This window comes from Melanerpes formicivorus, unplaced genomic scaffold (assembly GCF_026170545.1).
Source record: "Melanerpes formicivorus ecotype bairdi unplaced genomic scaffold, bMelFor1.0.p_v2 SCAF_101, whole genome shotgun sequence".
Lineage (NCBI taxonomy): Eukaryota > Metazoa > Chordata > Aves > Piciformes > Picidae > Melanerpes > Melanerpes formicivorus.
In genome coordinates, this window is record NW_027142453.1 from 404,495 (window position 1) to 422,146 (window position 17,652).

At 49.6% G+C, this 17,652-nt stretch overlaps 2 protein-coding genes across 4 annotated transcripts in view; both read right to left on the bottom strand.

Annotated features, from left to right (window-relative positions):
- The window catches only part of SUGT1 (SGT1 homolog, MIS12 kinetochore complex assembly cochaperone), a 54,357-nt gene extending 52,831 nt beyond the window's left edge, over positions 1–1,526 (bottom strand). For both annotated transcript variants that reach the window (XM_068166495.1, XM_068166494.1), the window contains exons 1-2: positions 1,422–1,526; positions 1,291–1,336 (exon numbers count right to left, since the gene is read on the bottom strand). In XM_068166495.1, the coding sequence (XP_068022596.1) occupies positions 1,291–1,336; positions 1,422–1,441 (66 nt within the window). In that variant the 5' untranslated portion in view covers positions 1,442–1,526. The remainder of the gene's footprint in view (positions 1–1,290; positions 1,337–1,421) is intronic.
- A 4,231-nt stretch (positions 1,527–5,757) lies between these two features.
- Positions 5,758–17,652, bottom strand: part of ELF1 (E74 like ETS transcription factor 1) — a 158,364-nt gene continuing 146,469 nt past the window's right edge. For both annotated transcript variants that reach the window (XM_068166491.1, XM_068166492.1), the window contains one exon: positions 5,758–8,021. In XM_068166491.1, coding sequence (XP_068022592.1) covers positions 7,406–8,021 — 616 coding nt within the window. In that variant the 3' untranslated portion in view covers positions 5,758–7,405. The remainder of the gene's footprint in view (positions 8,022–17,652) is intronic.

Sequence of the window (17,652 nt, forward strand, 5' to 3'; positions counted from 1 at the left end):
GTGGGGTCTCACCAGATATGAGTAGAGGGGGAGAATCACCTCCCTTGACCTGCTGGCCACACTTCTCCTGATGCAGCCCAGGATCTGATTGGCTTTGCGGGCTGCAAGTGCACACTGAGAGCTCCTGTTGAGCTTTTTGTCCACCAGCACCCCCAAGTCTCTCTCCTCAGGGCTGCTTTCCAGCCAGTCACTGCCCAGCCTGCATTTGTGCCTGGGATTGCCTCCACCCAGATGCAGGACCCTGCCCTTGCTCTTATCCTAGAGTCAGCCAGGTTGGAAGGGACCTCAAAAAGTGATGTCATGCAATATTTTGTGTGAAAGATGAGATCATGTAGCACTCTGTCCACTCGTGGAAACCCCAGTGATGAGGATTCTATCATGTCCATAGGGAGGCTGTGCCAATGAACGACTGCTTTCACTGTAAGAAATTAATCTTTTATGTCAAGTTGACATAAACATCAGTTCTGGTCCCCACAAAATAAAGAAAGAAGGAAAAATAGGTCAAGATAGGAGAAAAAAAAAAACCCAAACAAAACAAGATTGTGGCCTTCCAGTATCTGAAGGGGGCCTACAGGAAGGCTGGAGAGGGACTTCTCAGGATCTCAGGGAGTGATAGGACTAGGGGGAATGGAATGAAGCTGGAGGTGGGGAGATTCAGGCTGGAGGTGAGGAGGAGGTTCTTCCCCATGAGAGTGGTGAGGCCCTGGAATGGGTTGTCCAGGGAGGTGGTTGAGGCCCTGTCCCTGAAGGTGTTTAAGACCAGGCTGGATGAGGCTCTGGCCAGCCTGATCTAGTGTGGGGTGTCCCTGCCCATGGCAGGGGGGTTGGAACTAGCTGATCCTTGTGGTCCCTTCCAACCCTGACTGATACTATGAAGATTGAACGCATTTCTCCAATAAGTCTGGGGCCTTCTTAAGCCCAAAGAGAAACTAATTTAGACCTCGGAACTACCACACAGCCAAAGGGAAGAGAAAGTTGGTACAGAGGGGATGGTGTTTTCCTTCTTTGCGAGGCAGGCAGCACAGGCATTTGACAGCACCGCAGCGAGCCCCTCTGCGGCCGGGCTCCGCAAGAGGCTTCCAAGGGAAACTCCGCAAGCCCCCGCGGGCAGCGGAGCGGCGCTTCAGCAGCGGCCCGCACCTCCCAGACCGGCAGGGCACGCTGCCAGCCCCATCTGCCCCCAGCACCCAGGCACCAACAGCGTGACAGACCAGCAAACTTCGAACACCCGAGGAGCAAGGCCTGCGCCGCCTGCGAGCCCCCACCGGCCTGGCCGGCAGCCGCCCTCACCTGCGCCGCTGCCTCCGGGTCCCGGTCAACGTCCGCTTCTGAGAACCTGCCGAGGAAAACACAGCGACGTAAGGGAGCGAGGCGGGAGCGAGCGAGGGCGGCTCGGCAGGGAGGAGGAAGGGGAAGCTCACCGCGGAGCAGCCGCCGCCATGCCGCCCGCCGCCCCCAGGAAACTTCTGGAGCCACCGAGGCACCCGCGCAACAAACCCCAAGGCCGCAAGCGCGCAAGGCCTGACGGGAAGCAGAGCGCCCAGGCCCTACAGGCTCCTCCCGCGCCGCTCCGGGCGAGGCGGGGCAGCCGCGGCTACCCAGGCCCCGTGACTCCGCCCCCTGCCATAGAGCTGGAGGACCGCCCGTGGTAGAGCGGCGCCCCAGCCCCTCCCGCCCGCCTCTTCCTGTCGTCGGGGCGCCGTGGCCGATGGCGACCATCAGTCCCCTGGAGCTTACCCTGGAGCGCAGACGAGGCTTCCCAAAGGGGATGCAGGCAGACATAGGAAAGGGCAGGCGGCGCCATTTGAGGTGCGCCATTTGAGGTGCGAGCCTCAGGGGAAGGCGGGGGAAGGCTGAAGCCTGGGGGACGCAGGGGGGGCAGCCCGCCCGGCAGGCACTGGGCTTGTCTGACGCTCAGACGGCTCCTCCCTCCCAAGCCTGAAGGGTGACATAGGTCCTTAGATTAGGGTGAAACGCGTTAAAAAAAAAAAACAAACCACCCTAAACAAACAAACAAACAAAACCCAACCACCCCAGAAAAAGCAGCGCCTTTTTGTCCTCAGGAGCCTCACAGGCGTGCAGGAAGCGACGGGCTCAGCGGCTGGGCTGTCAGCTTGGCTGTGCTTTGCTTCAATGCTGGTACAGCCCCAGAGGCAGCAGTGAGGGGAGAAATTGCTCGACCTCCAAATGTGAGCTCTCGATTCCAGCTTCTCCCTTCCTTTGCCGTACGTAGGAGAGCTCACAGTATCAGAGTATCGCTAAGGTTGGAGGAGACCTCGAGGAGCATCGAGTCCAACAACACAGACCCCATGACTAGACCATGGCACCAAGTGCCACGTCCAATCCCCTCTTGAACACCTCCAGGGATGGTGACTCCACCACCTCCCTGGGCAGCACATTCCAATGACGAATGACTCGCTCGGTGAAGAACTTTCTCCTCACCTCGAGCCTAAACCTCCCCTGGCACAGCTTGAGACTGTGTCCCCTTGTTCTGGTGCTGGTTGCCTGGGAGAAGAGACCAACCCCTTCCTGGCTACAGCCACCTTTCAGGTAGTTATAGAGGGCAATGAGGTCACCCCTGAGCCTCCTCTTCTCCAGGCTAAACAACCCCAGCTCCCTCAGCCTCTCCTCATAGGGCTTGTGCTTGAAGTGGTACATCCAGCTGGTGGCTGGTACATGGGAAAGGAGCAATTTTCGTTCAGTGTCGGAATGGGTTGTCCAGGGAGGTGGTTGAGGCCCTGTCCCTGGAGGTGTTTAAGACCAGGCTGGATGAGGCTGTGGCCAGGCTGATCTAGTGTAGGGTGTCCCTGCCCATGGCAGGGGCGTTGGAACTAGATGATCCTTGTGGTCCCTTCCAACCCTGACTGATACTATGATACTATGATACACAATAGTCTGCTGTTGGAAGCATTACTATCTACTGGAGATCTCCACCAACAGACATATAAGCTGTCAAATCATTTCCCCTTTGTAACAGTCCCATCTGTGGCAACCTGTTTTGTTGGTAAGGTTGTCACCTTTTGGTGTGGTTGATTTATTTGCATATTTCCAGTAATTCAGCAAAATAGTTTCCCTCATTAAAGTCAAGCATTGCCACTTACTGAAACAGGTTGTCCAGGGACTTGGTGGAGGCCCCATCCATGGTCCCATTCAAAGCCAGACCTGCTGGGACCCTGAGCAACCTGATGTAGTTAAAAGATGTTCCTGCTTATGGCAGATGATCTTGATGACCTTCAAGGGTCCTTTCAGCCTGATGAATTGTAAGATTCCCAGTACTATGAAATACTTCTAAGAACCATCCCTATCTTATAGTCTGACTAAAACCCCTAACCTCCCTCTCCAGTGCTATCAATCCAAAACAGCCTTCAGCATGAGAAGTGTACCAGATAACACTTGCACAAAGCATACCCATGCTCATAGCAGTAGTAGTATCATAGTAGTAGTATCAGTCAGGGTTGGAAGGGACCACAAGGATCATCTAGTTCCAACCCCCCTGCCATGGCCAGGGACACCCCACACTAGATCAGGCTGGCCAGAGCCTCATCCAGCTTGGGCTTAAACACCTCCAGGGATGGAGCCTCAACCACCTCCCTGGACAACCCATTCCAGGGCTTCACCACTCTCATGGGGAAGAACTTCCTCCTCACCTCCAGCCTGAATCTCCCCACCTCCAGCTTCATTCCATTCCCCCTAGTCCTATCACTACCTGAGATCCTGAGAAGTCCCTCCCCAGCCTTCCTGTAGGCCCCCTTCAGATACTGGAAGGCCACAATGAGGTCACCTGGGAGCCTTCTCTTCTGCAGACTAAACAGCCCCAACTCCTTCAGTCTGTCCTCATAGCAGAGGTGCTCCAGCCCTCTGATCATCCTCGTGGCCCTTCTCTGGACACTTTCCAGCACCTCCAGATCCTTCTTGGAATAGGGGCTCCAGAACTGGAGGCAGTACTCCAGGTGGGGTCTCCCCAGAGCTGAGCAGAGGGGGAGAATCACCTCCCTTGACCTGCTGGCCACACTTCTCTTGATGCAGCCCAGGATCTGATTGGCTTTCCGGGCTGCAAGTGCACACTGAGAGCTCCTGTAGAGCTTTTTGTCCACCAGAACCCCCAAGTCTCTCTCTTCAGGGCTGCTTTCCAGCCAGTCACTGCCCAGCCTGGATTTGTGCCTGCCAGCACTCCCTAGCTGCAGGGAGCGCTGCCAGGTAAACAATCACCCTTAAGCTGGCAGCAGTCACTTCAGTTTGGATCCTGCTGGCCTTCCTGAAAGTGGGATGAGGGACATTGGATTTGCAGGTGGATGCCTAAGTGTGTGGAAGTCTGAAGGAAGAAACACTGAATTCAACAGGGCAGTTGATTTCAATACCAAGAAGCAGGGCAGCAGTGGCAGAAAACTGCTCATTTGCTAACAGTTTGTAGAGTTATATCTATTCAACTACTCCCAACCAGCTCTGCCACAGTCTGCTCCCATTAGTTTTTCCAGTACTCATATGCTTATTAAGTTAAATTTAACCTTACAAATCAGTCAATGAAACAAGATCAATCACAGAAACATTTCCTTTACTTCTGCATTCCTCTGATCTTCCCAGCCATCACATTTCTTTTCAATCCACCTTTCACTGAATTGCTGCAATATGTGAGGTTTTGAAGCCCTGGCAGTTTGGGCCAGCAGTCGTGTTTACACAAGCCACAATGACCTCTGCAATGAACAGCACCCCAGAATTATGTTGTAGAATCATAGAATCAGCAAGGTTGGAAAAGACCTCAAAGATCATCAAGTCCAACCTGTCATCCAAGACCTCATGACTACGAAACCATGAAGGCCAATGGCATCCTGGCCTGTATCATAGTATGAGTCAGGGTTGGAAAGGACCACAAGGATCATCTAGTTCCAATCCCCCTGCCATGGGCAGGGACACCCCACACTAGATCAGCCTGCCCAGAGCCTCAGCCAGCCTGGGCTTAAACACCTCCAGGGACGGTGCCCCAACCACCTCCCTGGACAACCCATTCCAGGGCTTCACCACTCTCACGGGGAAGAACTTCCTCCTCACATCTAGCCTGAATCTTCCCACCTCCAGCTTCATTTTATTCCTCCTTGTTCTATCACTACCTGAGATCCTGAGAAGTCCCTCCCCAGCCTTCTTGTATCAGAAACAGTGTGGCCAGCAGGAGCAGGGAAGTCATTGTGCCCCTGGACTCAGCACTAGTTAGGCCACACCTTGAGTCCTGTGTCCAGTTCTGCACCCCTCAGTTTAAGAAGGACATTGAGACACTTGAATGTGTCCAGAGAAGGGCAACAAGGATGGTGAGAGGCCTTGAGCACAAGCCCTGTGAGGAGAGGATGGGATTGTTTAGCCTGGAGACAAGGAGGCTCAGGGGTGACCTCATTGCTCTCTACAACTACCTGAAGGGTGGTTGTAGCCAGGAAGGGGTTGGTCTCTTCTCTCTAGCAACCAGCACCAGAATGAGAAGACACAGTCTCAAGCTGCACCAGGGGAAGTTTAGGCTGGACGTGAGGAGAAAGTTCTTCACAAAGAGAATCATTTGCCATTGGAATGTGCTGCCCAGGGAGGTGCTGGAGTCACCATCCCTGGAGGTGTTGAAGAGTGGACTGGATGTGGCACTTGGTGCCATGGTCTAGTCATGAGGTCTGTAGTGACAGGTTGGACTCGATGATCTCTGAGGTCTCTTCCAACCTTGGTGACACTGCGATGCTGTGATATTACAATAACCTTTCCACTGACTCCACCAACGCAGCAGAATGTTTTTCCACTTGATTTATTTTTGTAATAAACCAATTAAAAATACAAAAGACAAGGGCCCACGGGTTGGGGGGCTCCGTCATTTAAAAATTTGTCTTTAAATACAAATTCCCTCTGTAATATGAATACAATATAACATTAGACCTCTAAACATAATGATCTTATTTGCATCTATCAAAAATTTGTATGGAAACAAATTAGAGCCGAGGAAAAAAAACAAAACAACTTCCCTGTGACATTGAATGTACATTATTTACAATAAAAAAAGAAAAGAAGAAGGTGAAGAAGAAAGAAGAAGAAGATGATGAAAAAGAAGAAAGAAGACGAAGACAAAGAGAGAAGAAGAAGAAGGAGAAGAAGGAGAAGGAGAAGAAGAAGAAGAAGGAAGAAGGAGAAGAAGACGAAGATGAAGAAGAAGAAGAAAGAAGAAAAAGAAGAAGAAAGGAGGAGAAGAACAAGAAGAAGAAGAAGAAGAAGAAGAAGAAGAAGAAGAAGAAAGAAGAAGCAGAAAGAAGCAGAAAGACGAAGAAAGAAGAAGAAAAGAAGGAAGAAGAAGAAGAAGAAGAAGAAGAAGAAGAAGAAGAAGAAGAAGAAAGAAGAAGAAAGATGAAGAAATAAGAAGAAAGAAGAAGAAGAAAAGAAAGAAGAAGAAGCAGAAAGAAGAAGAAAGAAGAAAGATGAAGAAGAAAGAAGCAGCAGAAGAAGAAAGAAGATAAAGAAGCAGAAAGAAGAAGAAGAAAAGAAGAAGACGAACAAGAAAGAAGATGAAGAAGATGAAGAACTCCTCTTAGCAGTTTTAATCTCCAAATGCCTGCATAAATTGTATATATTTAATTTCCCTCCCCCTGCCCCTTACAAAATAATCTGAAGTAGAAAGCAAGACTGTTAAGCTCCATAGGCGCAAAATGGCATGAAACGTCTGCATCTGTAGTGATGCTGTTAGCTTCTGTAATTAAATATATCTGGTGTTTTCATATAAAAGATAGAAATGGCCTTGTCCATTACTGGAATAAATGCTTTGTGTACTCTCAACAGGAGTGTATATTCAACTTTGCACGCACAAGGAGCTTGTGCTGCAAAAGAACAAATCAACGCAGGAGGATACCTGCAGATCGAAGCCCGGAAGCCGGCGCAATTCGCCGCGGTGAAACACGATGCTCGATCAGCAAAATTCATAGACATGGAATGAGAATGTCCCACTAGATGTAACTGTAAAACTCAAGTGATACACGTCTGGATTAAAGAGGAAAGGTTACAACGACATGTCACGGCCATGTAAATCAGCGACAGGCCAAACACGTACAGTGTAAAACGAGTTCGACGCTTTGGCCAGCAGCCTCCGGAGAAAGCCCTCAGAGCGCCGACAGCGCGTTCCCACACGCCTGTTATTTCTGACACCAGGAGTACTTACTAGATCATTTCATCTGTAGGATAACATTTAGCAATTAAGAGAGAAATCAAAACCCCCCCTCTAAACTATGAATTCTAACAATTAACTGCAGCAATGAAGCAGCTTTGCCAACGACTTGCTTGGGAATCAAAAATCATATGTACAGAACTGAAAAGGTCCCATCACATTCATGAAAACAATCATCCACAGGGTCATCTTCTTTGGGTTTTTGGGTGTTTTTTTTCCTTTTCAAATTTATTAATATGAACTGGGTTCCAAGGGCTCATTTTCTTGCTTCACTTGCACGTTCGATGGGAAACCATTGGAATTGGACACCACCATCACGAATGGCTGCTGCTGGAATCTCTGCTCCGACTGCTCCGTATCGTCTAAGTCGTCGCTGTCGTCTTCTTTGACCGCTCCCTGCATGCCAATTTGTTTCGTTTCTGGTGCTTTAATAACTGAAGTGATCACCGTGCCCGGCGGGTGAGCGACCACCTGGGAGCTGCTGGGCGAAAACGTTACCACAGGGGTTGTGGCACTGAAGGATGGAGATGAAGACATGTTGGCTGTTCCATTGCAAACTGTCTGCACGCTGCTGGTGAGCACCTGCTGAACTTGGGCTGGGCTCAGCACAATTGAGGAAGGAGGTGAGACTGGCTTCTGAGACTGTAGCATGACGTTCTCTTTAAGAACCGTCATGGGTTGTGAAGTAGGAATGGCTTGCAAGATGAATTTTTGGGGTGTTGTTGATGAGGCTGGATCTGTGCTGGCTATCACTGTAGTAAGAGGCACTGTCTGGAGTGTTACAGTATGCAGCTGCTGATTTCCAGGAGAAACAACCACTGGAACTTGAGTTGGAGTCTGTAAGGTCCTGTTAAGATTAGAAAAGATTATAGGGTCAGAACACAGTATCACAATATCACAGTATCACAGTAACTAAGGTTGGAAGAGACCTCGAGGATCGTTGAGTCCAACCTATCAACACAGACCCCATGACTAGACCATGGCACCAAGTGCCACGTCCAATCCCCTCTGGAACGCCTCCAGGGACAGTGACTCCACCACCTCCCTGGGCAGCACATTCCAATGACGAACGACTCGCTCGGTGAAGAACTTTCTCCTCACCTCGAGTCTAAACCTCTCCTGGCGCAGCTTGAGACTGTGTCCCCTTGTTCTGGTGCTGTTTGCCTGGGAGAAGAGACTTCCACACTGAGTTTTGAACAATGATTACAGATTTACTTTTGAAAAATCCCTTGGCAACACAAAGTCATTTACCCAGTGGTTCCAAAAGAGGTAGCAGTTGATCTCCTAATAAAACGAGGACTGGGCTTGACCTGAATTCAGCAACCCAGTTCCCTAACCATGGCCAGGACCTTCCCTTGTCCTAGCAAGACTGCTAGAACAAATAGTTCTCTATCTGCTAGGCTTGTAAACTACTTCTGGTAAAGCAAACAAACAGAATTTATTCCCAAAACATCATTTCAGTTGGGAATGATTCCATCAGTTACAGGCTCCCAGACCTGGGTACCACATTATCTTCTATGCACATGCAGATGAGAGAACAAAGAGGGTTAAAACAGCTGTAGTGCCGAAGTACACTGCTACAGTGGACAACGGTGACTTAGAGATGTGGCTGAAATGCACAGAGTCCAGTCATGCAGATAAACCCCCAAACAAAAGACTCAAACCACAACATAATCCTGGTAAGGCAAATAATTTCCACAGGGGTGGGAAAGAGGAAGGGAAGGGCAACTGCTCTGACACCCTCCCACAGCTTGCTCCACCAAGCCACACCATTCTTTCTTTGTTTAGGTGGGTTGGATTGGTTGAAGGGTTGCACGCGATGATCTTGAAGGTCTCTTCCAACCTGGTCTATTCTATTCTATTCTATTCTATTCTATTCTATTCTATTCTATTCTATTCTATTCTATTCTATTCTATTCTATTCTATTCTATTCTATTCTATTCTATTCTATTCTATTCTATCCTATCCTATCCTATCCTATCCTATCCTATCATTCTATTCTATTCTATTCTATTCAATTCCTTCTGCATGTTCTGCAAAGTTTTCTCCAACCTTCCTGCTTCTCTTCAGTGTTTTCCCCTGACTGCCCTCCTTATCTTTTACAGTCTTAAGCTCTCTTTTGAGTTTTCTTGAAGGTACTTGGCCCCTCAGTTTAGGAAGGAGGTTGACTTGCTGGAACAAGTCCAGAGAAGAGCAACGATGTTGGTGAGGGGTTTGGAACACAAGCCCTCTGAGGAGAGACTGAGGGAGCTGGGGTTGCTCAGCCTGGAGAAGAGGAGACTCAGGGGTGACCTTATCACTCTCTACAGCTACCTGAAGGGAGGTTGTAGACAGGCAGATGATGGTCTCTTCTCCCAGGCAGCCAGTACCAGAACAAGAGGACGCAGTCTCAGGCTGCACCAGGGGAGGTTCAGGTTGGATATTAGGAAGAAGTTCTATACAGAGAGAGTGATTGCCCATTGGAATGGGCTGCCCGGGGAGGTGGTGGAGTCACCATCATTGGAGGTGTTCAGGAGGAGACTTGCTGGGGTGCTTGGTGCCATGGGTTAGCTGTTTGGGTGGGTTGGATTGGTTGATGGGTTGGACACGATGATCTTGAAGGTCTCTTCCAACCTGGTTTGGTTTATTCTAAATTCTAAATTCTACTTGACACTGGCCAGAAAAACCCCAACACCAATTGTCTTGTCTTTTTCCCAGCTTATTAATGCCCCTGCTGAAAATCACTGTAGGTGGAAAGCAATTGACTGTCAACATTTGTACTTTCAAGGCCATGCACAACACTGCAGGTTCTTCCTTCTGAAGACAGGTCCTCAGCTGTGCTGTAAGGGTTACCTATGATTATGTATCTACCTTCTGCCCACATAGTACTTACTTTTCACAGCTCTGTGAAATCCTGCTTGCCAGCATTTAGCCACTGATCATCCAGATCAGACTCAGCATATTCCAAATTTCAGTTTAAAACCATGCCTTGGTTATCCCAGCTACAACAGAAAAGGCTTACCAAAGCAGGACTTACATGATCCTGGAGCTATGGGGCAATGTGGATGCAGATGCTGCTGCTGGCAGTAGTCCAACTGCACAGGGAGCTGCATTTCCCTGTTTTAATGCAGCAGCAGACAAGCAAAGGAAAATTCATAGAGGATTTCCCAGGTCTCTCTCAGCTGAGACCTCTGGGAAGGGCCTCCAGCTGAGCTCCACAAGATTACTCTAGCAAGAGCAGCTCCAGTAACCCAGCTGTTACCAGGCTCAAAGCACAACAGTAGAGTAGAACAGGATCTCAGGTAGTGATAGGACTAAGGGGAATGGAATGAAGCTGGAGGTGGGGAGATTCAGGCTAGATGTGAGGAGGAAGTTCTTCCCCATGAGAGTGGTGAAGCCCTGGAATGGGTTGTCCAGGGAGGGGGTTGAGGCCCCGTCCCTGGAGGTGTTTAAGCCCAGGCTGGATGAGGCTCTGGCCAGCCTGCTCTAGTGTGGGGTGTCCCTGCCCATGGCAGGGGGGTTGGAACTAGATGATCCTTGTGGTCCCTTCCAACCCTGAATGATACTATGATACTATGGTACTATACTATGAATTAACCAGGTTGGAAAAGACCTTTGAGATCATTGAGTTCAACCTATCACCCAACACCATCTAATCAACTAAACTATGGCACCAAGCACCCCATCCAATCTCTTCCTAAACACCTCCAGTAATAGTGACTCCAATACCTCCCTGGGCAGCTCATTCCAATGGCAAATCACTCTATGAAGAACTTCTTCCTAACACCCAGCCTAAACCTCCCCTGGCACAGCTTGAGACTGTGTCCTCTTGTTCTGGTGCTGGTTGCCTGGGAGAAGAGACCAACTCCCACCTGGCTACAACCTCCCTTCAGGGAGTTGTAGACAGCAATAAGGTCTGCCCTGAGCCTCCTCTTCTCCAGGCTAAGCAACCCCAGCTCCCTCAGCCTCTCCTCACAGGGTTTGTGCTCCAAACCCCTCACCAGCTTTGTTGCCCTTCTCTGGACACGTTCCAGCAAGTCAACATCTATATGCATATAGATACAAGCTCAACCCAGGGAAGTCTACAGAGATCAGCAATGCAAGTGGAAAAGATAAGGAAAAGAAAGCTGACACTTGCCATGAGAAAAGATTAAAAATATCAGAGCAGATATCAGGCAAGCTCCTTAATCCATGAAGAAACCTTCTGGAGCCTGAAGGATTAAGATCAACGCAATTGCTGCAGTTTTGAAAGCAGCAGCTAAGGCTGCTACCCTGTGCTGGTATGCCATCCAAGTGCTACTTGGAAGCTACTTTCTGGTTCTTTAGCTGTTTGTTTTGTTTGGTTTGGGTGGTTTGGTTTTGTTTGTTGTTGTTGTTTTAAAGTGTCTAGCTGTTCAGTGGCTGCAAAGGACACCCTCAGAAAGTGTGAACCAAATCTAATCAATGCAGAAGACGCTCTGCAAAGCACTTGGAGTAACAGCTCTTGCAGAACCAAACCACACCATCTGGTACTGGCTGCCTGGGAGAAGAGACCAACATCAGCCTGGCTACAACCTCCCTTCAGGGAGTTGGAGAGAGCAAGAAGGTCACCCCTGAGTCTCCTCTTCTCCAGGCTAAGCAACCCCAGCTCCCTCAGCCTCTCCTCACAGGGCTTGTGTTCCAAACCCCTCACCAACTTCGTTGCTCTTCTCTGGACTCATTCCAGCAAGTCAACCTCCTTCCTAAACTGAGGGGTCCAGAACTGGACACAGTCTCAGGCTGTGCCAGGGGAGGTTTAGGTTGGATGTTAGGAAGAAGTTCTATACAGAAAGAGTGATTGCCCATTGGAATGGGCTGCCTGGGGAGGGGGTGGAGTCACTGTCATTGGAGGTGTTCAGGAGGAGACTTGATGGGGTGCTTGGTGCCATGGGTTAGTTGTTTGGGTGGCTTGGATTGGTTGATGGGTTGGACACAATGATCTTGAAGGTCTCTTCCAACCTGGTCTATTCTATGTATTCTATTCTATGTATTCCATGTATCTGTCTCAGCACACTATAATTAGCAGTTGCAGACTGATGTTAAGCCATTTTATTTCTCCTGAAAGCATGTCCCTTACCTGCACTGTGTCTAAGAGTGTAATCCAGGGGCTCTACCTTCTCCATCAGTCAGGACACATATATGATACACACACATATACACATGTATGTATACACACACAGAGCTTGCTAACAGGGATAGCATGCAGCAGATGCCTGTACAAGCACAGATTTAAGTACCCCACAGCACCATAAATATATGCCCTTATTTATGTCAATGGTGGCCAAGCAAGGTATTTGCCTTAGCTGGTAAGGCTTCTGACAACTGTGTCTGCTTACAAACTAAAGATCTATCTGCTCAATTAGCCTTGAACATCATTGAAGAAACCACTGTCTTAGTTAATAATTTCATAGTATCATAGCATCATTCAGGGTTGGAAGGGACCACAAGGATCATCTAGTTCCAACCCCCCTGCCATGGGCAGGGACACCCCACACTACATCAGGCTGGCCAGAGCCTCATCCAGCCTGGGCTTAAACACCTCCAGGGACAGGGCCTCAACCACCTCCCTGGACAACCCATTCCAGGGCTTCACCACTCTCCTGGGGAAGAACTTCCTCCTCACCTCCAGCCTCAATCTCCCCACCTCCAGCTTCATTCCATTCCCCCTACTCCTATCACTCCCTGAGATCCTGACAAGTCCCTCACCAGCCTTCCTATAGGCCCCCTTCAGATACTGGAAGGCCACAATGAGGTCACCTGGGAGCCTTCTCTTCTCCAGACTGAACAGCCCCAACTCCTTCAGTCTGTCCTCACAGGAGAGGTGCTCCAGCCCTCTGATCATCCTCGTGGCCCTTCTCTGGACACCTTCCAGCACCTCCACATCCCTCTTGGAATAGGGGCTCCAGAACTGGATGCAGTACTCCAGGTGGGGTCTCCCCAGAGCTGAGTAGAGGGGGAGAATCACCTCCCTTGACCTGCTGGCCACACTTCTCCTGATGCAGCCCAGGATCTGATTGGCTTTCCAGGCTGTAAGTGCACACTGAGAGCTCCTGTTGAGCTTCTTGTCCACCAGCACCCCCAAGTCTCTCTCCTCAGGGCTGCTTTCCAGCCAGTCACTGCCCAGCCTGCATTTGTGCCTGGGATTGCCTCCACCCAGATGCAGGACAGATGCAGATTGCTCCTGTTGAACCTCCTGAGGTTGGCTTGTGCCCACCTCTCCAGCCTGTCAAGGTCCCTCTGGATGGCCTCCCTTCCCTCCAGCGTGTCTGCTGCACCACACAGCTTGGTGTCATCAGCAAACTTGCTGAGGGTGCACTCAATGCCACTGTCCATGGCACCCACAAAGATGTTGAACAAGCCTGGTGCCAGGACTGATCCCTGAGGGACTCTGCTTGTCCCTGGCCTCCACTGGGACATGGAGCCATTGACAGCCACTCTTTGGGTGCGGCCATCAAGCCAGTTCCTTATCCATCTAGTGCTCCACCCATCAAACCCATGTGTCACCAGCTTGGAGACCAGGATGTGGTGCGGGACAGTGTGGAAGGCTTTGCTCAGGTCCAGCCCAATGACACCAGTTGCTCTCCCCTCAGCTATTCATTTTGCCTGGTTTACAATTAAAAACCCAACCAAAAAAACCCCACAAAAAGCAAAGCCTAAATAAATGTACACATCACTTCAAGTGGTGTGTTAACACTGGGCTAGTATTATTTTAGGTACTTTGAACTATGTATTTGTCCCTGCCTCTGAATTTCACTGCCAGTTTGTTAACACTCCTCCTGCTCTGAGGTACAAATCTATTGGGCAAGCAACAGTTCTTGCTGAGGTTACAAAAGGAACATTGAGCAACAGTGCTGAAAAGGAAAACGCTGCCATAAAGCAATCTGGTTACAATTGAGACAAGAATGACAAGAATTCTGAAGTTCTTTCAGCTTGGCAGGAAATGATCATCTATCCCTTGATCCATTTTGGTACTGTTAAAAGCCTAGAAATGGTGCAATATCACATTGGCTCCTCAAGAGGTAACTAGTGCTAAAGCAAACAGTAAGTGGCAGGCAGGAAAATCAAGTTTGTTCATGGTGATTTATGTGAAACTTAGGAAATGCAGAAAGGGAGAAGATACTGAAAAGAGTATTTTTTGAAGCTACAAGCCAAGGTAGACAAAGTAGTTGACAGCACACTGAGCAAAGGAAACAAAGCAGCATTAAAAAGCCAAGAGAGAAAGGTAATGCAAACAAACTTCCTCTCCAACATACACATTGTTCAACCCACAGCTACACAGGAAACGATGGCCTTGAGATAAATGGGTGACTTTCCAGGGACTTTCATCATTTGAACAATTAACTGGTTACAAACAAGCCACTCAGTGAAGCTAGGAAGTGTGAGGGAGGTGAAGAGGTGGAATTTGCTTGTTAGAAGCACTTCAGATGCCTGAGTAGAGGCAACCTCTCACGTTACCGTAGGAAGCAGCCTATCACTGCAAACTGGTCCACAGCTCCACTCATGTATGTGATCCTCAATTGTCAATAATCCTGTCAATACTTCACCCTAACATTTTGCCTCACAGTCACCAGCCCTTCTGGAGCACAAGCCATGCAGACACAATCTGCATCTGTCCTGCATCTGGGTGGAGGCAATCCCAGGTACAAATGCAGGCTGGGCAGTGACTGGCTGGAAAGCAGCCCTGAGGAGAGAGACTTGGGGGTGCTGGTGGAGGAGAAGCTCAACAGGAGCTCTCAGTGTGCACTTGCAGCCCACAAAGCCAATCAGATCCTGGGCTGCATCAGGAGAAGTGTGGCCAGCAGGGCAAGGGAGGTGATTCTCCCCCTCTACTCAGCTCTGGGGAGACCCCACCTGGAGTACTGCATCCAGTTCTGGAGCCCCTATTCCAAGAGGGATGTGGAGGTGCTGGATGGCGTCCAGAGAAGGGCCACGAGGATGATCAGAGGGCTGGAGCACCTCTCCTATGAGGACAGACTGAAGGAGTTGGGGCTGTTTAGTCTGCAGAAGAGAAGGCTCCCAGGTGACCTAATTGTGGCCTTCCAGTATCTGAAGGGGGCTACAGGAAGGCTGGGGAGGGACTTCTCAGGCTCTCAGGGAGTGCTAGGACTAGGGGGAATGGAATGAAGCTGGAGCTGGGGAGATTGAGGCTGGAGGTGAGGAGGAAGTTCTTCTCCAGGAGAGTGGTGAAACCCTGGAATGGGTTGTCCAGGGAGGTGGTTGAGGCCCCATCCCTGGAGGTGTGTAAGAGCAGGCTGGATGAGGCTGTGGCCAGCCTGATGTAGTGTGGGGTGTCCCTGCCCATGGCAGGGGGGTTGGAACTAGATGATCCTTGTGGTCCCTTCCAACCCTGACTGATACTATGATACTATACTATGATACTATGATAATCTGCTAAGCAGTCCAGGGTGAGATGTCCGTGGCATGCACTTGATGCCTTCATACCCAGTCTGAACACAGTCTTCTCCAAAGGGAGTGTGGAACTTGTCTGTTCTTGCCTAGCTCTTAGGTAGTGCCTGCAGACCTGCCTTTCTCCTTCTGCCTGCCTTGGCCACACTGAGCAGAGAAGCTCTTGAGGGTGGTGGCAGAGAGGGCTCTGTTGTGTATAAAGCACAACCCCTGTGAGGAGAGGCTGAGGGAGCTGGGGTTGCTTAGCCTGGAGAAGAGGAGGCTCAGGGGAGACCACCTTGCTCTCTCCAACTCCCTGAAGGGAGGTTGTAGCCAAGTGGGGGTTGGTCTCTTCTCCCAGGCAATCAGCACCAGAACAAGAGGACACAGTCTCAAGCTGTGCCAGGGGAGGTTTAGGCTGGAGGTGAGGAGAAAGTTCTTCCCAGAGAGAGTTGTTAGCCATTGGAATGTTCTGCCCAGGGAGGTGGTGGAGTCCCTGTCCCTGAAGGTGTTCAGGAGGGGATTGGATATGGCCCTTGAAGCCATGGTTTAGCAGTCATGAGATGTTGGGTGACAGGTTGGACTTGATGATCTTTGAGGTCTCTTCCAACCTTATTGATTCTATTCGATTCTATGGCAATCTCTTGCATCCTGAGGACAGAGCACTCAACTCCTCAGTCTGGTTGGTGTCTTACAGTCTTCTTTCCAGAATTATTCACAACTGCACACTCACCTGAATTTAAACTCAGAACCTTTGCTACTAACTTTGCTACTGCAGAAACCCCTGCTCTTTCAACAGTGCCAAACTCCTGTGGATAGCTTCTTATTGTGCAGAAAGAAAATCCATCTGTCTAGGTTATACTGAAATCTCTTCCAGAAGCAGCCTTCTTCCTATCTATCACAGAACTTAAATCAGAAGTGGGCTTAAGAAAAGGTTATCTTAGCTGCAGGAAAATCAAATCAAAATGTTTGGTTATAAACAGTGTCTTTGCTGTGATGGAAGTTGTCCCTGCTGTAAACATGTTCTGAGAAACACATCCTGTTGGAAGTTCAGTTTCTTGTAGAGACTGAGACTACATCAACCTATTTCTGACCGACACCTCCATCAGGAAGGGCATTTTCCTCACTGCCCTGAAACTTGAAATGCAGTCAAGCCCTCACATGAGAGGTGACAGAGATAAGCTCTCTGAAATAATGATCTGCTTCCCTCCTTTCCTTTAGGGAAGGCTACAGGCAGTAGTGAGCCAGATCCAACAGCATCTGCTAGTCTCTGTGTTGTAGTGCTCCTACTGCAGGCCTTGCTTTGGAGCATGAAGACCTAATTTGTTGCCCTGACAGAAGACTACCATCTAACTACAAAGAGAAGCAAAGGATGTACACATGTGCTGGATGATCAAAGTAAGGCCTTCCAAAGATTAACCAGAAGCTGTTTCTGATTACTGTGTCCAGTTCTGGGCCCCTCAGTTTAGGAAGGACATTGAGACACTTGAACGTGTCCAGAGAAAGGCAACAAGGCTGGGGAGAGGCCTTGAGCAGAGCCCTGTGAGGAGAGGCTGAGGGAGCTGGGGTTGTTTAGCCTGGAGAAGAGGAAGCTCAGGGGTGACCTCATTGCCCTTTACAACTACCTGAAGGGTGGTTGTAGCCAGGAGGGGGCTGGTCTCTTCTCCCAGGCAACCAGCACCAGAACAAGAGGACACAGTCTCAAGCTGCACCAGGGGAAGTTTAGGCTTGAGGTGAGGAGAAAGATCTTCACTGAGAGAGTCAGTAGTCATTGGAATGTGCTGCCCAGGGAGGTGGTGGAGTCACCATCCCTGGAGGTGTTCAAGAGGGGATTGGACGTGGCACTTGGTGCCATGGTTTAGTCATGAGGTCTGTGGTGACAGGTTGGACTTGATGATCCTCGAGGTCTCTTCCAACCTTAGCGATACTGTGATGCTGTGATACTGTGATCTAGAAGTCCTCAGCTGGCCTTGTATTCCTTTGCTCATCTTCCCCCATCAAGTCCCAGGAGCTCTTTACTGAGACTGACACCTGTGACTGCTCACCATTCCCATAGGAACAGCAAGAGTCTGGTGGGCTACAACATTAGCTGATG